Source organism: Agelaius phoeniceus, chromosome 1, assembly GCF_051311805.1.
Source record: "Agelaius phoeniceus isolate bAgePho1 chromosome 1, bAgePho1.hap1, whole genome shotgun sequence".
Taxonomy (NCBI): domain Eukaryota; kingdom Metazoa; phylum Chordata; class Aves; order Passeriformes; family Icteridae; genus Agelaius; species Agelaius phoeniceus.
Window position 1 is genome coordinate 132,278,322 of NC_135265.1, and position 23,447 is coordinate 132,301,768.

At 37.5% G+C, this 23,447-nt stretch overlaps 1 protein-coding gene across 1 annotated transcript in view; it reads right to left on the reverse strand.

The window, feature by feature from the left end:
• CPQ (carboxypeptidase Q) overlaps nt 1-23,447 on the reverse strand; it is a 145,562-nt gene that overhangs the window by 49,674 nt on the left and 72,441 nt on the right. Inside the window, exon 5 of the mRNA XM_054644625.2 lies at nt 3,464-3,575. Within this exon, the coding sequence (XP_054500600.1) occupies nt 3,464-3,575 (112 nt within the window). The remainder of the gene's footprint in view (nt 1-3,463; nt 3,576-23,447) is intronic.

Genomic DNA, 23,447 nt, shown 5'->3' on the forward strand with positions numbered 1-23,447 from the left:
ATCAAAATTAGTTAAAATAGATCAAAAGATTAAAGCCTGCAGAGGGCTGGGCAGGGCAGCTGCTGCCAGACATCAAAGAAGACAAACTGCACATTGCACAAGTTTACTGCCATGGACACTCTGCCTGCAAGTGTAGAAGGGTAATTTCTTACGCATCAGAAATCCTCAGCTAATCACAACAGCCTTGGCTTCCCTGAAGGAAAGGGAGTTTAGCAATTCAGACCAGATCACAAACTGCCTCAGTGACTCTAAAAACGTCTTTATTCCCAGTGAAAGGAATAAGGAGTAATAACCAACTGAAATGTTCGTGTTTCTTCACATGAACAACTTCTGTGGAAACATTTCCAGTTCTTCCTTTTTTAAGCACATCAGCCATGAAGCAGCTTGCCACAGATCATGCCTATCTGTGGCATATGTAAGCTTCAAGAATTTAATTCACGCTTTTCTTTCCTTTGTGCTTCATTACACTTCATTATTAATGGTGAGAAAAGACCCCTTTGAGCACCAATAGTCAGTATGACCATTGCTTAGTGATTTTTTCTGAGATTAGCTACCAGCAAAGCAAGCAGCCATGAGAGTTTAGCTGATACAGAGAACTTGATATGGATGCACTAGGAAAAATGCTTCTTTTTACTCTGGTCAGGAGATGTCTACAGCTAGCATGGCACCAACAGGTGCACAAGCTGGTACTGAACTTTAACTATACCCTGCTGAGGAGGATGTTTTGAGAGTGAAATTGCAGCTGCACAGAAAACATAGCAAGATTCACCTTGTTGAAATGTAGACATCTAGAAGTTGAAATTTGCTCTGAATTTTCTGTCTGTGCTTCCTCCCTGAAGATGGATGAGAGGGAATGGAGGGAATGACACCACCAGCAGGTACCCCCTTCCCAACATCCCACTGTGGAAGTTGAGCAGAGAGATATTACAGCTATTAGAAGTAAAGTATTCAGACAGACTGAAACTTCCCACTTGTTAGCTCTTTTACTTTCCAGAGCTAACTGAATGGTTATAACTTTAAACAGTGTTCAAAAACTACAGCAGATCACAATTGGCCCTATGCTTTTAAGGTACTACGCTTCTGAAATGTATACATGGGATTTTATATCAATGAAATACTTTCATTCCACTCTCTGCTAATATAATGCAAAACAGTTTCAGTTCAGTCTGACTTTCATGTAGTTGCCTTTTCCTCAAAAAGAAACAACATTCATATGAAGCCAAAATGGAAATGGAAAAAAAAAAAAGCTACCAAATATTTGAAGACTTGAAGACTATGTAAAACTACTCCAGATTGCACTGGACTGGAACATGTCCTTGTAGGGAGTGTGTAACTATTATGTGTCTGAAAAGCTAGAAAACCCAAAAGTAAAACAAAACTAAAAGAAAAAAATATACCAATATAGCACAAAAATTGCCACCTCAATTAAAAATAAAAACAAAAGCTAACACTGAAGATTCAGGAAATATGAGGAAGTATAAAGGTCAATACATTAAGTAATTGATTTACTTAAAAATAAAAGCAAGAACTATTAAAAATTTACTTGAGGTAAGAAAAAAAACTGTATTGCTTAAAATAAAATCTTACTATCCTATACCATAATTTTAATGATTTTTCAAGTAATTTCATGTATTTGGTCTTAAGCCAATAGCTATTAAATGGTTTTGGGAGGAGGCTATGTTGAAAGTATGGAAGTGCATTTAAACTATAATATTCTTCAAGTGTTATATGAAATTTTCAGAATCCAAATTAAGAGGCATAATTTGTGTCTTGTCCATAAGTCATGTCCAAGGGTCACAGTGATATATCGTGATGAAATGTTATTAGACCATCACTGAAAACCCTGCTTTAATAGTGCAATAGTATTTTGCTTTCATTAACCCAAAGGACCATGGCAGAAGTACTGGTGTTATTTCTTGCTGCACAATATACATTAATATTCTAGAAATCATATTTCAGAATGTTCATTTCAGCTTGAGGATCGTATCACCACAGCTGTAAGATCAGTTATACTCTGGTAAATGCTGACACAGTTTTATGGCTACACAATGCACCATGGCTTTAAGACTCCCAGGACACAGTAAAAAATTTCTACACATGCACAGAGTCAACTGAGTTGACTTATCTTCATTTCAAATGTATTTGGTGAACTAGTGTGAGACTAAATTTATCAGCGTCCAAAGAATTATCAAGCAAAGTCTCCACAGTGCAAAACACATTTTAAATAAAAGTCATTAATTTGTTTCTCACACAATCTTCGCTTTTTTTTTATTTTGCTGTCCTCCTTTTTTTTTTCTTTTTTTGGTCAGATTTTAAATACAAAAGATATTAAATCTGCATTAACCAATCTACTATGGAGGCCAGTTTGTGCAAGGCCCCTTGGTTACCTACAGCTATGAAGACCAGAAGCTCTCTCCAGCCTTGTGTTCCTGCAGAACATGGGCACAATGAGAAGGGCAGAACACAACAGCTGCCCAGAACAGAGGGCATCAGCAAAGGCTCCAGCATTTCCCAGCTGAGAGAACAGCATTTCACCACAGGTTGCACAGCAAACACACAGGCTGCTACCAGAGGAAATCAAATATTTAAACAGAAGAAAGTGATGCATTTCAGTCATGCGTGAAGGGAAACCCAGTGAATAAAAATTATACAATGCCACCATGAACTTGCCCTTAAGCAACACACAACAGTTTAATTTGAATGGAATAGAGTACCCAACACAGCAGAATAACTTTCTTGTCCTTGAAGGTGGAAGAAATACAGCCAATTTTTCCAAGCATCATTGAAAAAATAATTAAAAAACACTGAAAGAAGAAGTACACTTGGATTCTTTGTAGAAGAATCCTATTTAGTTTGCTTTTAAAAGACCAAAAAAATTTAAACGGGCACACTTTATTTTGGTTACAGATTGATAATCCAATCATTCCAAAGCTGGGAAATTGAGAGATCAGAGGTTCAAACAATGCAAAATAAAGGAATAGGAACTCACAGGGATGTCTGATGTTCACGACTGCAGTATGCAAGCAGCTAATCACATGACAGAGCTTGTCTACAAAGAGCTCTTCAAGAAAGACTGAGACTGTTGAAGTGCATTAACTCCTTCCACTGGGAAGCAGGGAAAGATAGTTTATTGTTTAAAAGCTGCCAGGGCAGGAGCAGCAGCTGAATTTAGTTTCTAATGAATACGTTGGGCATTCCTCTTGACCATGGGTTACATTTGTGGAAAAAGGGAATAAGGAAGAAAAATAGATTCCATCTGATGAAGTAGGAAAAGTTGTTGGATATCAACTCAACAATCTAAAAAGTCTGTTTTGAACTAGTTTTTTTATACTAGTTTTAGTATAGTGACAAAATTAATATTTGTGCTCAGAGACATAGATAAAATAGAAAATCCAGTTTAGACATCATACAAAATGTCCTGGAAATGTAATGCATTAAAAATATTTTAAAATTAAAGATTTACCCAGATCCTTAATGAGTGATAGTGCTTCCCATGATATAAATGCTCCACCACCATCATCCATAGCTCCCTGCCCAACGTCCCAGCTGTCCAGATGTCCACTGACCAATACAACCTGTAAAAGTAGTTATGAGAAGACATGAAAACACTGAATCAGAAAATTCTGTTTAGCATTTAAGCATTTTAATGATCTTGTCACAAAGTTGGCATTTTCATTTAGAACAGGAGGAAAGAAATATTTCAAATAAAATTAAACATTGTTCTCTAGTTGCTGAATATTAATCTGGGATTCTACTACTTTAAACCACTATCTAAGGAAAAACTAGATAAGCTGTGAGAAATGTTTAAATGAAAGGTTTTATCTCGTACATTACGAAAGTGCATACTTTCCAGTGATGCAGGACTACTACACTGCTGAATGGTGAAATTTTATTTCATATTCCATCTGTTTAAGCCCTTAGGCATGAAATTTGATTAATCCTATTTTTGGGTGCATAAGGAAAAAATATGAACTTAGACTGAAGCATTCCCAGAGGTTTTTGTTTTATTATATATCTATGGTATTTGTCACAGAGGATCTCTAATTTATTAACAGATCCCCTATGTGCTACAACAATGACAAGATATTTTATAGTTCATTAGTCATGAGGGTATTTTAAAACATGGTAGCAAGTCCCAGACGGGTTTTCTGCAAAGAAAGTTTTGCAACTACAGTATAGTAGTATGGGCATCTCCAGAAACATCTATTTGCAGATCTGAACCCTTCAAATGTTGACAAGTAGCATCAGACAAATACCACAAGTGTGACAGTTCCCCAGCTGGGCCTTGAGCTGAAGGGCTGATGGATCTATGATTACAATGCAAAGTCAAGGAGGGACTAAAACTCTGAGCCAAGCAGGCGGTGTGGTAAAATGGTACAACAGCACAAAACCAAGAGCAGGATATGTTCCTGCTATAACAACTCAGCAATAAGGGAAAACTGGAGCATCCATCTGTGTTCTGTGTTCAGAACTGGCCATACACAAAGGGATGCTTCCCACTCTCTGGTTAGCTGTTGTTGAGCAAGTCTCAGAGTTGTGGGATCCAAAAAAATGTAAAAAATATTAATTCTTTCTTCCACCTTCTTCTCCCCAAGGGATGAGGATCTCCTGGCATATTATCTCATCTACCATTCATCACTGGACAACTAGTCTAGCACTGTAAATGAGAACATAATGCATTTTCCTGTTGTAACTCCTGGAGGGCAAGAGTCTATGCTGTATGCAGTAAACATTGCAAGGAAGTAACTTGGAGCCCAAACATGAAAATCTCTATTTTCTTCTTCATGTCAGATAAATCTATGTATGTTTTCACTGGTTATTAAAATTAATGAACTATCATGGCAAGATAAAAAGTATCAGGTACGCATCATACATCAGTGTTTTTTCATCTAACCAAGCACAAACTCAGGTAACATAACTGAAATACACATAGTATTAAACAAAAGTCATGAAAAGGTCATAATCATACCCATTGAACTACCATGGGTCCAACCAGAATGCACCGAACCCCTTTAAATTTAGAAAATAGACTGAGAGATCTTTATAAATGTGTGTGTTACAAGAAACAGAACAGTCATGCCTTAGAAGCAGAAAAAGCTTTTGATTAAAATCTGAAGAACAGCTTACTCTTTCCTTCTCATGTGTCAACTCCTTTTTATGGTTATCCAGCCTTAACATGTGTTTGCTTTCCAGCACAGACTCATTTTCTTGGTAAAAAATAGACATGCTGCAATCTTTATTCCAAAATGTCCCCACCTTCAAAAGTGCTTAAACTTGGATGGATGGCCCCTCTGTAAAAGCCTCAGAATTTCTCAGGGGTATTCCTGTGATTTTGTGATTTAATGCCATGACCCTCAAAGGGCCAACACAAAAGATTGCAAACAGCACATTTTCCAGGGACACTGCCCTGGAGTAGAAATAACTAATAGCAACATAGCTTGAAACCAGACCATCTGAGAAAAGCAATACCAGCTTTGGAGGTAGAAATCTTCCTGAAATGAGAGCAGAGAAGAGAAATTCTCACTGTGACTGTTCTTTTTGCTTTCTTCTAAGGGAGGACTGTGCACATGTTCACACTTGCTGGTAGTGAGGGCAATGCATGAAGGAATTCTGCTCTATGTTCTGTTCATTCCTGAGCATGCAGCCCCACTGCAACCTGCCTATGCAGGGGAGAGCTCAAACACCACCACACTTTGCAGCCAACTGATGCAGATTCAATGCAGTGCAGTCAATAAGGAATCCAGAAATAATAATAATTTTTTTAAAAGAACAGAAAAGGCTCTGAGTGAAAACACAATTATCTGTGGTATAAAGGACGTCTATTCCACAGCTTCAAAACCACCATGTGGTTTCTTTGTTCTTAAAGCAAAAATTGGTTTTAAGAAAATAACTATTTTGTCTCCTGGGAAACAGAGCCTCAAGATTAAGTGAATTATTTAGAACAAGTTTGTAAACTCAATGAGAAACAACCAAGATTACAATAGGATGCCTTTTCTTTAGCACTGAAAGAATACATCACTAACGCTGTTCCCTGGGAGCAATCTCAACAGTGTCTGAGAGGGAATTACTCCTCATTTCTGTGGAACAACACATTTGGCAACAGCAGGAAATTCTGAATCAGAAGAAGGTGGTGTAATCTCATTTGGGGTTACAGACTCCAATTGTAAAGCTTCTTCACCAACTCCAGAACATTACACCAAAACAGATCAAGGTTCAAGTGGATTGAGAAAGTCAGTTAATTTTATGGATGAACTTCAACTTAAATTTACTGAAGCTATTGCCAAGAGCAATTACATAAATACAACCATTGTACCTCTATGTGAAAGTTTCTTCAAAATGGTTGTTTTTTTCAAACTATGATGTTTTTGTAGCAGCTGCTGAAATGAAAGTTTCACTGATCATGCTGATAGCCAGAGACATTCTTAAAATAAGACACAGTTATAAAATAACAAAACCTGCTGTGTTTATCTTGGTCTTTAAGTAGATGGAATGTGTCTCAGCAATGAATGGAAATATTTCTGAAGTTCAGTCTAAACCACTATATTCTTTAAAGTAATACTATAAAATAATAGCATTATAATACTCTGTATGTGTGGGCTAATAACAAAGGCAGTTAAAGCTCTCAAGGACATTTGATTATTGCATTTTCCACATTGCTTTCAAAGCTGTTAAGTGATTCTCAGCTCCAAATCTACACAGACACTAATAATTTATATAAAACAACCCTATAGAAATGCCAGAAGAACACAAGCATGGCAAAGCAAGGCTTGTAGGTATCTGTAAGTATAAGTATTTGTTTTAAATATGCAGAAAAACCACAAGTAACTGTACAGGACAGTACAAATACAGCAATACATATTTGCCAAGTTGATTAAAAATAAATTTGGAGTAAGACCGCTTGCATGCAACGTGACAATTTAAGATTAATCTTTCTTAGTCTATTTCCTTCTGCATCAGCATGATGATTTCTACAGGCTCTTTTAGGTCATGTGCAGCATTTCAATCAAGCATATTGAAATATTTTGAAAAAAAATTAATATTCTAAACACAAGAAAATTAAGAAGAGGAACCACACATTCACATACATGTGCATATGTCATCCTTTTCTAAGCAGGATGGTTTATGCACTAAAAAATAATCTCCCATCCTATATGTAGTCACACAGGCCAATTGCATTTGTCATGCAACAACTTCATAAAATGCAGGTGAACCACCTTCTGCTTGATTAAAAAGAATTTTAAGAAATGTCTATCCCAGTTCTAGTTAAAGCAAACGCTTCTTTCTATGCAACCGTAGAGATCATAAATATGAAACATTAGGAAAGAACTACAAGCAGCATTTTCAATCACTTAATTTAATCTAGAATAACATTTGTATTAAGTTTTGAAAACCACCATGCAGAGGTATTTCATATCCCTGAGAGAGATGTGTATGAGGTAATGCAAGAGTAATGGAAGAGTAATGATTCTTCATCTTTGCCCTTCATGGATGAAGAAGACTTCCATGGGTTCACAGAATTGGATCTTTATTGAATGAATCTGCCCATCAAAACATTTCTTGTAGAAAAGCATAGCAATAACTTTCAATATTCAAAACACTGAAAAGTACTTTTCTTTACATCTTCCTTCAGCAGACAGTGAAGATAAGGAGCACCTTAACTTGCAAGAGGACAGCAAACTTAAACAAGCATCACATGTACAAAGAATCACATAACCACAGAATCATGGAATCACAGAACCAGTAAGTTTGGAAAAGACCTTTGAGATCATCAAGTCCAACCTATGACCAAATTCCACCATGTCAACTAGACTATGGCACTAAATGCCACATCCAGTCTTTTCTTAGGCACCTTCAGGGACAGTGACTCCACCACCTCCCTGGAGAAGCCCATTTCAATGTCCAGTCACTCCTTCTGTGAAGAAATTCTTCCTAACGTCCAACTTAAATATCCCCCTGTGCAGCTTAAGACTGTGCTATCTTGTTGTTGCTGGTTGCCTGGAAGAAGAGACAAAACCTTACCTGCCCACACCCTCCTTTTAGGCAGTTGCAGAGAATAAGGTCTCCCTTGAGCCTCCCTTTCTTCAGGCTAAACAACCCCAGGTCGCTCAGCCACTTGTCATGGGACTTGTGCTCTAGCCCCTTCACCAGCCTTGTTGCTCTTCTCTGGACATGCTCCAGCACCTCAACATCCTTCCTAAATTGAGGGGCCCAGAACTGGACACAGCACTCAAGGTGGGGCCTCACCAGTGCCCAGTACAGGGGCAGAACGACTTCCCTGGTCCTGCTGGCCACACTATTCCTGACTCAGGCCAGGATGCCCTTGGCTGCCTTGGCCACCTGGGCACACACTGGCTCATGTTCAGCCTGTCAATCAGCACCCCCAGGTCCCTTCCTGCCTGGCTCCTGTCCAGGCACTCCATCCCCAGCCAGTAGTTCTGCATGGGGTATGACCAAGAGCTAAACAGGATATTAGAACCAGATCAAGCAGCTTTAGTCACAATCCAAACCCCATGCATCTGTATGCCAAAACACCAAGCTTAAACAGTGAAGTCCTCTAAACTGTAACTCGGATTCTTTTCAACTCTTCATGTGCATTTTCAGTTAAATAATGCTAGAAGTTAGTTGTTTCCTCAGGCAACAAAGGTTTACAGTGTTCCCATCCAGTTCACAATTACCTGGAAACCCATTAAAACATTTCTATTCTAATTTTTGTGGTTCACTTTCTCCAGTTTGCTTCCAAGTAGGTCCATCTGAAATTCTAAGTACCAAAACAAGGTCTTACATTATTTAACTGGATATTTTCCGTGCATGAACCTTCTGCCAGTGCAGGGGTATTTCTGCAATACTTACCTTAAACGTATAAGCAGCATATAAAGTTGATTTGTGTTTGGACCAAAATCAGAGGAAAACAGAAGTTAGATAAGAATTAGCACCCCAAATTTAATCCAATTTAAAAATTGCCTATAATTTATCTCTTTCCCCACATATTCATTACTCATTTTTATTCTCACAAACATTCTCTCACTTAACAATTTCCTATTCTCTCTAGTCCAAATAAAATTTATGGCACTAAATAAACCATGACTAAAAAACTCTTAATCCCAGCTTCTCTAGACAGAAGAACCCAGCACCAAATTCAGGCCTGTGCTCCTAAGCATAAGGAAATACATTTTTAGTAATTTACACATTTGGATAGCATTACAGCTATGAACAGCCAGATGGCTTCAGTTTATAAGGACTGTGTTAACAGCATGAGAATAAAGGAAAAAAGAAAGGCAGCATATCATGTACCTAAGTAGTAGGCATATAAAACAGCTGGCAGGACTAAATTTAAGCCCATCATGCTTAACTTGCTTTCAAAACTATGACTAGATAAAGTCTTCATATACACAGATTTACAAATATAAAGTAGTAAATATGGCATGGCAATTTTAGGACGTATTAGTATTATCCACAGTAGTAGCTTCCAAATATATTTGGGAAAATGGCAACACCAAGCAATAGCATTTCTGCTCCTTACCCACATAGCAAAGCTGGCACCAGTATTCACAGCATCCTTCCTTAAAGCACTTAATCTGTAGACTATATTTCCTTTCCCCCTTCTTATGGGGGCTTTTTTTGCCCTGACTCATTCTCTTCCTACTCCATCTCAAACCTTTCTCTCTTCAAGTCACACAGCAAAACAAATGCAACTCTTCCTACTTGATATTTTGTGTCCAGGCAGAACTTCATTCCTGTATGTAAACCAACATTCCTCAAGTTTTAAAATATTTATAATAGTTATTTAATTTGTATCATGCAGCAAGATTCTGTAAATCAGTCTCTTGGCTTTTCCATCAAAGGCCTTCCAAAACCTAAACAATCTGAATTTGTAATCCTGTGTGCTGTAGCACCACACTGACTGCAGCAAACACATCACACATCATCTTCCATTCTGGAATCCAACCCAGCTCTTCCAAGAGCAGGATAAATACTTGACCAAAACTTCTCAAGCACTGCATCATAAAGATAACCATTTAAACAATTCTTGCTGGGACACTGTGTTTTGTATACACTATCATTATTCAAGCTCAGCATTTCAACATTTGAGGAAGACAGGATGACAAAGCTGAGTGCCCATCAGCAACACAGAGTACTGAGTACTGTAACATAGTACACATGGCATGGAATTAGAGCTAAACTAACATGCAAGGTAAGTTATACACAGAATGCACATATTTTAATATAAACTCTCCTGTCTGGGGCATTGCTACCAGAAGAAAAATACTTTGTCCAGTAATGCTTAAACACAAGCCTACTCTACTGTGTGTAATTTTATCAACTTCAACAGCTAAATTCAAGCATGGAGGTGTATCAGAGATATTCAGTTGTAAAAAAACTTATTTGATTAAAACTCTTTATGACAGTCTACTCTGGCCATTCCCCAAATATTTGTTTTAGGCTACAAAGATTTGTGTGTGTTTGTACTTGCTTTTAAGAAAACACTAACTGCCCCCAGTTAAACTGCAATTAGATTAAATCATGCCCTATATGTAAATCAGGAACATCATCACATTTAGTGGATTTCATTTTGTATATATAAGGATATTTCTTCAAATTAGTTTTAGCTTTGGTGTCCAAATAATATGACTTCACTGTACAGCTCCTTTTATTAGATTTTACACACATTAGGAATGGTTTTTAAATAATCAGTCTAGCTGTCTCAACTAATTTACAGTCCTAAAGATATAGTGAAGTTCAGAAGGAAAAAAAAAAGATTAAAACAACAACTGTCTTTTCTACTTAATATGCAGTGTATTAAGTCTTAACTTCCAGGCTTCTGATTAAATGACAGATCTGCACATGAAACAGAAGTGACTCAGTCACACAAGAATCCAACCCTATTATTGCTAAAAATCTGATTAACCTTCAAAGAGCCCCTGTGTCACAACATACAATAAACTCTATAAAGCTGAATCTCGACTTTGTAGAAGTGATTGAAACTAAAGTGTTCTTGGAAAGTACTGCAATCAAACCTCCCTGTTTAAAGTGAATCTCAAAACCACTGAGTAGTTAATAACTAGTAGTAGTAAATGAGCTGGTATCATTTATAGCATGTATGACAGTGAAGGAGAGAATTAGTCTGAAAAGAAATTATTACTGATAAGGGAACTGTAGGAAAGGTAACAAGACATAGAAACTGTATGAGCATTCAAAAGATAACCAAGTATTGAAATGACTACCATTTTCAGATTACATGTTGGATTTTAAGACTTAGAATTTCCATATATAAGTCCTCCAGCGTTTTTTATTTCCTATTCCTGAGCTGTGACATTTCAGAAATCATACCACTCTTCATAATACTCTATTTTGAAAATAAGGATATAAAATTACATATTTCAACCCACTTCTAGAGGGTTTAAGAGGAAAAATTGTAGCAGGAACTACTTCTAAACAAAATCAGGTATCACTGAAATATCATTTACCCTCGCATAAAGAAGATGTTGTATCTGCTTTTTGATAGTTCAAAGATCAGCAAAGAATCTCTGCAATACCCCTGTAGGAAAGCTAAAATGGCATCTGAGTTGATGTGAAGAGAGAAGCTCTCTTTTTTCTACACTTATCAAAGGAAGACTTCCCATACAATATATAGTAGATAATTTGTATAATCTAGAGTATATATTTGTATATTTTTCACTTCAGGGATATAAAGGATTCCACATTATTACAGATCTAGCAATGTCCCCAAATGTTCTATCTCTGAAATTCCTTTTTTCAGATATCAAAATTAATCTCAGCTAAAATAAACACTAACATCCAATACTACTTCTTTTGCTGAAGCATTTACAAAGCCTACTTGTACGCAGTGATACTAGGCATTACTAGCAAGCTTCCCTTTTTAAAACTGTAAAAACAGTAGATTTTTCTCCAAAAGAAATTACAAATATTCTTTCCTCTCAAGAACACTAGAGGACCCCTAATAAGTCAGAACCTTGCCTCACTAGCGCTGCTTTAGAGCATTGTGATGACCTAAAATGCCCTGAAAGCCATCCTGAGTAGCTACCCCTCAATTGTCCTCAATAAAATAGACTTTACAGATCCCCCAAGAAGAACGCTGATGGAAGCAAGTCAAAACAACTCTTACATGGCTGTAGGAACAGCAGAGCACTGTAAGAGAGGAGGCTTAAAAACTAACACTTATGTCCCTGTGCAGACAGCAGGCATTGGAGAAAACTTGAGGTTGGAAGGGACTTCTGATTGTGCATTGATTTCCATATCCTGCTCACAGCAGGATCAACTTGTATCTGATCAGTTAGAGTTTTGTCCAGTCAAGTTCTGAAATTTCTCACATTAAAAATGCTATAACTTCTCTGGAAAAACTGTTTCAGTGTTTACCCTTAGGAAAATATTTTTTCTAATACCCATTATAACACAAGCCTTTTTAAAAAAATGTGCCCTGCTGGGCTATCACTGCAGCATTCAAAAATCAAACTGGATTTTGAACACTGTCAGCTGACAAGCATGCCTTGTGAGCCACACCTCCAGATGCTTTTATTATTCATCACCACCAACTGAACACAACAAAATTTTTGCATCTTATTACCCTGTGGTCCCTCTCCATTACACATACTAAAAAGAGTGCTAATAATGTAATCCATTCTCCCAGAATTGTCCCACTTCTACAATGACCTATCAGAGCTAGTGATGACACTTGTCCTTGTTTCTTTCTAGTGGATAGTGGGTCCAGGCCTTTCTCCTGTGATAGCTAAGACTTCTTTCTCTCACAGTTCACAGGCCAGTGTTCACAGCCTGTGACAGAGGCTTTTCTGATCTTTCCCTCTTACTCCACAAAACCTCACAAAGGTTAGGCTCTTGCCATTTCCTCCATGCCCAAAGGATTTCATTGTCTAGTATGTTCAAACACTCAATTAGTCTTTCATTTGATTAATATAACCCTTTTTTATTTTTATGGCTTATCCAACATTCCTGCACAAATTTTCTTAGAATTTTGCTGAGATTATCCTCTTATTAGTTACAGGGTTTTTTCTAAGATTCTCATTATTCATTACTGATTTTTTTAATCTGCATGTCATATTTTCTCTTTCCAATACACATTGCTTCTAAACAGTACAAAAAATGTCTCAATGCAGCACTAACTTCAGGCATTCCCAGAACTGCAGGAACCCACCATGAAATAAATCCAAAGGGAGATGGTCGGTTAGACCTGGTAATTACAAACAAGGAAGAACTGATTGGGAAGGCAGTGAAGGTCTGCAGTAAATATAAGATGGTGGGGCTCAGGATCCTGAGAAGAAGGAGTAAGGCAGGATGGCAGGATGTGAACTCTGGTCTAGGGGAAAGTAGTGTTTAGCCTGTTCAAGGACCCGTTTGTAAGAATCCTATGGGAGACAGAGCTGGAGAGAAAAAAAGAGTCCAGGAGAGCTGGCTGTGTTTCAAGGATCATGCTGGGGACCAGCTGGAAAGCAGCCTGGCAGAGGAAGGAGCTCAGGGTCCTGGTGGACAGCTAATTGACCATGAGCCAGCAGAGTGCCTGTGCCATAAACAGGCCAATGGCACCCAAGCTGCATCAGGCAGAGTGCTGCTGGCAGGTTAAGGAGGGTGATCCTTCCCCACCACTCAGCACTGGAGAGACACATCTTAACACATTTTTAAGACACATCTGTGTGCTGTGTCCAGCTTGGAGCTCCCCAGAACAAGAATGACATGGCTACACTGGACCACAGACGTGATGGACGTGTCACTGAAACTGCACAAAAAACAAAAACTCTCCAACAACATCTTTTCAGTGTTAGAGAATTAAGGCATTACTTTATTCTGGCCAGGATGTTGTTCTGACCAGGATGTGCAATAGAAATAATTTCATCCACATATGCCTGGGTTGTGCAGTGAAAATCATTCCATCACACATGGTTCTTTACTAGATTTTTCACACATTTATACATACAAACCCAAAGCAATTCTTTAGTTCAATGTTCATTGGTCCCAAATTACACAATTCTTAATATTTGGGTTCCTATTGATCCTTTCACCTTTGATGATAATTTGGTTCTCATTCTTTGACTCGTTTATTAATTTTTCCCAGACCAAGTGTCTCCAACACACCAGGGGATGATGTTTAAGGGTAATCTTTGTTAATGGTCACTTGTTTCTTGTGCATCTTCTGGCAACTCCCAGTCCATTGAGGTGTTATGCTCACCAGGCCTCACTCAGGGAAGAGAGTCTTTTGAAAAGAAACTTCAATACCCTTCTCCCTGTGCAAAGAAGAACAAACCCCTGACTAAAGTTAGTTTAAAAAAATTTTAAAATTGGATAATTTCCAACAAAGGCAACAAAGAGCTGGGATTGGAGAAGAAAAGGCTTCAGGATCTCATTAAAGTGTATAAATTCTTGGTGGAAGATGTAAACAAGGGAGGGAGACTCTTGTCAGTAGTGCCCACTTACAGAACAGGAGGCACCATGCAGAAACTGAAATAGAAGAAATTCCACTTAAAAATAAAAAAAAAAGCTTTTTTTTTGCTACAAGGGCTGTAGAACATTGAAACTTCTGTCCAGAGAGTCTGTGGGGTCTCTGTCCTTGAAGATATTCAAGACCCAAGCCCTACACAACCAAGCTTTAGTTGACATGGCTTTGAGTACAGGGTCAGGCTATGTGATCTCCTGAGGTCACCTTTTGTAATTATGACACTGATTCCAGAAAGACTAATTCACATTTTCTTCTGGATCTATATATAATCCCCATTTCTTTTGCTCAGAAAATTTCATTAGAGATACAAAAAGCAGAACACAACTTGGAAATCAGTTCTACCAAAGCCCAGTATGTCCTTCAAGATCCAGATGGATAAAGTAAAACTGTAATCTTCAATATAGTATTTCACTAGCACAAGATAAAAGACTTCTTTTCTACTTAGGGTAGTCAAAATCATGGTAAAAATTAAAGTTGCTATGAAATCCATTTTATTAAATAATTTGCAATTCATTTCTAAAAGTTTTATGAACTGATGAATGAATCCACAGAAACAGAACATTACTTGGCTTGCAACATGAAATATCTTACACTGACCATAAAAATAGTTACTTTTATATTGTATGAAACATGTCTTCAAAGTATCAACATAACTTTCAAATTACAAGTCTTCTTTCACCAATGGTAGTCCTTTCAGTTTCTTTTTGTTGCTGATCATTAAAACAGCACTTCTACTGAGGCTTAATTGTGGACTTAAAAAATAATTCTTTCTCATCTCTACATTCATATTAGTTCATTATATTGTATTGATCTCTTTGTCAGTAAAATGGGACTAAGCAACTGTTTATTATGTAGCAATAGAGTGAAGATTAACATTTATTCCATTTATGACAGCTTCCATGGAAAATACTAAAAAATAGAGACTTGAAACCCCTGTCTTATCTAGAAATTACTGGAACTCTATGTCTTCACACAAGCAAGAATTCAGTCCACAATTTCTAGTACCTACCAAAGTCACATTCACAAAGACACAGCGAAGTACTTGCAAGTAACACTGGCAGATTTCCCTACTCAATTCCATTCATGTATCTCAAAAAACCAGAGTTTTGATACAAAGCAATAGCACACCCTACATGTTTATCTGTCCCTAATTTCTTTGTTTATATACTCTTGTGAAACTTAAAGTATGTTTGACACAAGTTTTCACCAAGATAGAGAAGAGGCTGATTTTCAAACTCAAACAATGTCTGCAAAAGACCAGATGAGACAACTGTTGTCAGGATGATTTCCAGGGTGGAATTTTTGCTCTAAGTTAAAAGAGTTTTGCTTTATTGGAAGCAGTAACCCAGAGGCTCTGGAATGCATTTAGAGTGCAGGGGACTTTGGTAAACCTGGTGCAAAGTACAGATGTGGCAAAGCAGGAAACAAAAAAGACAATATGCACTCCAAGATGTTTGGCCTACTCCAAGGCTGAAAGACAGGTCAAGTGCATGAGTTGCCTGGGCTCTGTATGTCTGCTGCCTGTTACTATCTTTTAAAGCATGCACAGATGCATCCAGAGAAGGGCAACAGAGCTGCTGAAGGGTCTGGAGCACAAGTCTTATGAGGAGCAGCTGGGGGAACCAGGGTAGTCCAGCCTGGAGAAAAGGTAGCTCAGGGGAAACATTATGGCTCTCTACAACTACCTGAAAGGAGGCTGTAGCCAGGTGGAGGTTGGCCTCCTCTCCCAAGCACTAGTAATAGGACAAGAAAAACAGCCTCACCTTGTGCCAGGGGAGATTCAGATTGGACAGTAAGAAAATTTCATTCACCAAAAGGGTTGTCAAGTACTGAAACAGGCTGCCCAGGGAACTGGTGGAATCAGCATCCATGGAGGTATTTAAAGGAATGTAGATGTGATGCCTAGGGACATGGTTCAGTGGTGGACTTGGCAGTACCAGGTTAACAGTTTGACTCCAAGATCTCAAAAGTTTTTCCAACCTAAATGATTCTATGACTTGATAATTCTATGCCAGACACAAACCAATGCTTTCCCAACACAGAATAGAAAGCAGATGGGTAACTCAGAGCCTTGCAGAAATGTGAAAAACAAGTCAACTGCATTAAGAGAAAGGGAGGAGATACAAAGGTTCCTTGTCCTGCTCTTTTCCAAATCACAGTGTGATTACCACAGATGGGGGACCATAAAATGGAAGTTATCTCACTTGGAATTCGTTCAGCATATGTGAAACATTTGAGTATTCCTTAGAAGGAATATGTGGAGTGATTACAGCATTTCCCCAAAAAGTGGGAAAGCTGTCCTCAAGGTCACACTCTGGAATCAAACTGAGCTGTGCTTTGTACATGGAATCCACCTCCCTAAGGAATGGCTGCAGGTTGGTATCATCTCTGCATTTTCAGAGGCACAAATTTCTTCATGTTCTCCATAGCATGAGAAATCTTTTGAGCTTGTGATTTTTTTCCCCATGTCCAGCTACAGAGAGGAAATGAAAGAAAGAACATCTGAAACACCAGCTAGATCCCGGTTATACAGATAGGTTTGTGTGATGTGGGTTTCTGTCTACATGGACTTAACATCAAATTTATGTCTCTAGGCCACATAAAATCTATCAGTACTAACTAATACTCCTGTCACTTCACCTTAGACTTAAATCCCTGACCTTCACATGAAAGGTTCTGTCGCATTGCCAACGTCACCTCCCTCTAGTTTCTCTTCCTATGTCTGCAAGCTGAAATAACTTATTTACCTAACTATCCCTGGACTCCCCAATTTTACATATGACAGAGGAATGTGTGCTTACAGAAAATATGACATCTACATAGCACTGGCTAACCAGACAGCAAGCACCACAAACTACTATTAGACATTAGTCTCTCCTCTAAGATAAATATCGAAAAGACCCTACATTCAGTCAGCCTCCACAACCCTGACATTGAATGCAACAAAATAGATTTTTAATGAAACTTTGTGTCATACTAAAATTATTACTGCTGTTCTATTTGTACTTCATATCTCCTTGTGTTGGAATGAATTTAATTTTCCCTTCAGGCACTGTTCTTAGATGCTTCTATTCTAATTTTATTAGGTTTTGTGTCTCTAACTTTTAAAATTAAACACAATGGTTATCACGGTAGTACACAAAACTGATTATATGTCCTGAATTAATAAGCTTGAAAGGCATGTTTAGTTAAGATTTTATCAGGGCTGTACCTGCTTAAATATTTTAACAGGTGAATGTTAAAAGAAACTTATTCTATCCTTTAAATAAACTTCTGGCAAGATTGCACAGAGAGAAATAGAGACACAAAGAACAAGTTTCTCCTAATGCATCCACTCCAGTTCTTGTTATCAGACATAACTGCATGAAAAATTAGTATTTTTAATTATTTGAGTGCATTCAGCAATGTTAATTCCCACATATTAGTGTTAATAACACAGCAATTTCAGAATAACTGATAGGAATCTGTAGCTATTTTTGAACTTTTCTCCTCCCACTGATGTTTTACACACTTTACTATTCCCTTTCCAAGCCATTCTTGGAAGCTTCATACCTGTTGAAACAAAAACATATGCTTGAATGTTGGCATTTCTTATGTCCATCATGTTCTTCTCAAGAGACTGAAGTCTTCAGGCAGACATTTTTTAACCATGTAAGACAGGGACAGACCAAAGGGAATGTGAGTCACCAGTTTGTTCAAAGGTGAGGACATTTGAATGAGGGCTTTTAAAAATTGTTGATTCCAAGGTAAGGTCAGAACAGCAATGAAACTTAAGCATTTATTTAACTGATCTTCTAGAATAAGTAAAAGCGTTCACCTGGATTTTGCATTCTACAAATGAAACAAAATGCAAATTAACTAGTTCTATTACTAGGAATAAAAAAAGACAAAATGACTCTGCTAGCAGGTGCTACTCCTGCCATAGTGAAATATGTGTCAAACATCCTCTTGGAAAATGCTACTCCAAAAAACAAGTCCTCTGCAATGCCCATATCCCCAAAACACATGAGTTGCATGATCATTTTCTGAAATTACCTACATTCACAAAACTCAGACTGTAGTTACAGATCTCACTCAAGTAATTCACTTTTACTCTTCCCAGCTGCAGGACATTCAGTACAAATCTATCTAATTACACCATTGTAATTGTAGCAGAGCCACACATAAGGAAGATAGACAGAGAACTGAAATATTTCCAGGACTTTGCCTACAGACTTTGCAACCAACCTTACCCTTCCTATTCTACAACTGATTCAGTTATTCTACATGGTCCAATAAACATGCTTTTTAAAAAAAGCTAACTAATATTTAATTTCTTTATAAACATACAAGGAAAGAAGTTAGTAGAGACAGTAAAGAAGTCAAATGAGGTAAAGAGAAAGTTGCAGATAAAAAGTTTCCAGGATTCTGTAGAAAGGGTTGACTCCAATTCAGGTATATCAAGAGAATATGACTTGTTGCCAGTATCATCAAAACAGCATAAGTTTGAGGTGAAGAGATTGATAGAAACTGCTCCCTGGGAACAGATATTGGCTGGTGTTGTTGCAACATATTCTTTGTTCTGTGCATATCACCAGTGAAAGTATAAATGAGTACACACATGAACATCTACAAAAAAGGTGTGCTAGATCACCACTGAGCAACAGCAGATTCTTGTACTAAGGACAAAATATCCTCAAATTGTCCCAAGGAAACACTGAGAAATAAAACCGGGATGGAAAACCAGGCTATAAATATGTTACAGAAAAACTTTTAAGTGTTTATGAGAGACCTGAGTTTCCTCTGGAAAGAACAACAAAGCACAATAAAAGCTCAAGGTACACTGAACAACAACTGTACTGGCAAAAGGTGGGTATTAAACACATTAGACTTTTCATGTAATGACAAAAGTTGCACTAGAGAATCCCAAAGAGTTTCCATCACCAGATTATCTTGGCAACACCACACACCATCCTTACCATAGCTGTCCTTACAGCATCTGGAGACTTTCATTTGCTAGCCTCCAGACTATCTTGATCATCAGTTGCACCTGTAGGTACACTCTGGTTTTCAAAGGCCCAAGTACCTGGTTGTAACTAAAATTTCCCTCCCATCTTCCCCATTCCAAATTTTTAAACTTCAGGGAGGAATCTGGAACCCAGCACAGCTGACAGGTGTGAAGGGTTGTCTTCTTCGGTGGATTACTTTGGCTACCAAGCAAATCAAAAGAGAGAGCATTTATCTCCTAAAGATACTCCTTTCCTCTCCCACTACCCATCTCAGGCTGAATCAGAGTAACTTTGTCTGAAAGACAGGAAAATGAATAATCAAATAAAGGACAGAAGGGAGAGGGTAACTTAAATTGGCAACCAGAGAGAGTAGAAATGCAGAACTTGTATCACATTGCTGGAAAAATATTCCATCACTCAACTTCAGCCTTTTCTCCTGCCTCTCCAATATTCAGCTTGAATCTCCTTTCAGTTTATTCAACCAAAGAGCCTATTTATTGACAACTTGACCACCATGAAAGATACAGAGAAGAAAACCAGAAAACACTTCATAAAGCACTGTTCATATTTAGAACTTCGTAACAGGCCATACATCTTCAGGTATGGCATATGTGCATTCTAACCAGAAAATGTAACATTTCAATTGTCCTCAAATGTCCCACAAGTTATTAAATTTTTAGTTTTCAGAATCTTATCTCAGATCATGAAAGACTCAAATCAACAACAACTTTATATATAAAATGAGATGCACATGTTTTTCAATATGAGAAAGTGCATGCAGATACAAAATACAATAGAGTGTTACAAGATGAAAGTTCATTTCACATAACATTTGTAGCAAATTTCTTTTCTGAAGTAATATTTTGGAACCCAGAGTTATACAAAAACCAGAGAACCACATTTTTCCTATACTTGAGGGGAAATATTGATTGTGCTATTATCTAGGCTGGTAATAGCAAATCTGACAAAGTAAAATGAAGAACTCAGCCTCAATGATTCTGCATTTTGTTTTTGCAGTGGTTGCCTTCTCCCTAAATTCAGGACACTATACACAGCTTTTCATAAAAACACAATTTACTAGATGTTAAATCATATTTCTTGACTCCAGACTACTATTATAAATCTTAAAGGCATTTCCTTCATGGCAATCAAACATAGCAAGAAAACTGTTTTTCCAAAGGTCTCAATAGAAGGGACATTACTAAGTGTATTACTATCACATCAGGAGTATTTAACAGTGACCATGTTGAAATTCTAGTGAACATATGCCTGTATTTTGTTTAGAGATGGAAGCAGAAGACCTTTTCAACACAAATGTTTTTAATCCAGGAAACATATGATGGAAGAGACATTTAAAGAAATTAATATGTGAGCCAATTCTCCCTTCCATGTACTCTGCAGGGTCTGGATTATATTCTGAGGGATGGGGGGAGTGGTTATGTGTGGTTTTGCTGGGGTTGTTTTGTTTGGTTGGGGGGGTTGTTTGTTTTGTTTGCTTTGGTTTGGTTTTAGGTTGTTTTTTTCAAAACCTACACACAAGGACTATTTAATTTCACTTAGTTTCTCAGAATTCATCCCAAAACCTCAACAACTTCCATGGTGTTTCTTGACATGTCCAGCACTCCTATATTGTCCCTTATATAGGATGCTATGACAGTGTAAAATCGCTTGCTGATTAAATAGCACTCTTTGCATGTTACACTAGTTTGGTGCTTACCACAATAGACTGCAAGTTTTGCCAGAGAAACATCAGTCTCTACAGAGAATAATTTTAAGCAACTTTCTGTAGGTAGGAAGTCAATAAACAAAGAACATGGTCTGACATTTGGGGTTTTTTTTCTGCAAGGGTCACATTCTATTAATGGGGTAGCAATTTTTTTTTAATTGTTGTTCATATATACTTACTTTTAAAAAGTTGCTATTTTCAGTGTCAGGGGCTTTGGCAGTGCATCCATTATAAATGAAAGTACTAGTTAGCTTTATTAGTTGGAACATGTTAAACACAGGCACAAAGAAACCATTGTGTATGCCTGGTGGAAGTTCTTCCTCTCCCAGTGCTTGTTGTAAGTATACATCTGACACTGAGCACTAGCCACACACCTAAATTGTGTGATGGATGGCATGTTAAATAACATGCCCTGCAGGGAAAAAAAAAAGGCAAATTTTGACAGCTTTTTAAAAATAAACAAATAAAAGCATAAAGGCAGCAGAGGACAGTGCTAACAGATTGCAAGAATAAAATCTGAGCAAAAGATGTAAATAATCTCAAGCATTTTTCTTTTGAGTAGCGTGGCTGAAGGTGGGAGCCCCTTAAATTTTATGAAAGGAAAAGTATAACACAACTAATGTACATTCATATCAACAGTGCAGGAAAGCAGAGAAGGAGACAGTTTTTCTACTCATGGCTTTTACAGAAGGAAGATACAAGGAAACTCTGACCCTGTGTGAAAGCCTTTGAAGCTGTGTATAAGCCTTTTCTACAGCAGCCAAGAAACAATTTGTTGGATTTTGTCTAAACACTTACAGCTAATGCACTTTAAATATAGTTTTGATTAGTCTGGCTGCATCCTTCTGAAACAAGCAATGTTTACAGTATATATTATTTCTTTTGGTTTATAGAATGTGTTCCATGCATTAACTTCCCATGCAAATAGCCAGCAATTAGGACCAATGTCTAGCAAATGTCCTCAAATTTTCAGTACCCTCATGATGTAACACTTCTTAGACAGCTGAAAGTCAATTAATCTCTCTTTTCCATGAGAGGCTTAGATGTGAATATAACCAGATCTGCCTTGATCCCCAAGTTGGACAAAGTGTCTTTAAAAGAATTTTCTTGTAGCTTTCACATAATTCAGCAAAATGTACCATTTTGGATAAGTCACTGTTAACATCACCCTATAGACAGAATACCTTGTCCTGTTAGATTTTACTACACCATAAAGCACCTGAAGGAGCCCTAAAAGCAGGTCCCTAAAACACACATTGGGAAAAGATGGATTATTTCAGAAGGTGGAAGTCATCATCTCCAGAGAACTGCTGCAAATAGTCCAGACTAGTTTCAATTTCCATCAAAACAGAAGTGATCAAAGGATTGGATGAGCAAGAGAAAAACATACTAAACTACACATTTTGAATACCAAAGCAGCATCAAAGATGTACAAGGCTGCAAATGCAAGGCCAAGAAGTTCAGCCAGTTCCAAAGTGTCTTACAAAGACAACTGCAATGACTCTGCTCCCAACAGCTGTGTAACTTCTGCCACTGCCACCTTTGGCTCATTCACTATCTGCTACATAAATGGGCAATTATCAAATGAAAATCATCACTCTTTCACATGTTGCATATGCAGATATTTTAGAACTAATTTGTTTCTCTTTCATGCTTTTCTCCCAAAATTTCCAGGCCATGGAAACAATCATACACTAAATAAATGAAAACATCTCTTACTAACTCTGACATGCTTCTGTCATGTTCACTAACTGGAGATAAACCAAAACCACTGGCTGTAAGAAAAAGAGAAAAATCAGCTTTGAGAACAAGCAACAGTTCCCAACATCAAGCCTGATTTATTAATGACAGCCCACAATTCTGTTTGGACTGGGCATGTCTCAAGGCCTCTCCAGTAACAAGACAGCTGAGCAAAGGTAATTTCTTCATACATTGGAATTTGTTCTGCCTTTAAAGTAGAATTTAATTTAATAAGCTAGTGGAACTAACAAAAACAGACTAAAATCTAGAGGTAGGAGAGATGGAATATGACAGCAAACTTTTCTCTTTGTCAGTATTTTGCAGCATTTGAAACATTTAAACATAAACCAAGCTAACTCAGCGAGTTAAGTGATCAGCCATTCTGTATACAGCTAAATGTCATGGTCAGGAATCTTTTCATGATATTCCATCTAATATTCCCTGCTTAGGTTATCCCTAGCAGTTATTCTTATGTGCAGTCATTTTTCTTCCTCTCCCACCAACCCACTTACAGAAACAATTATTCTAT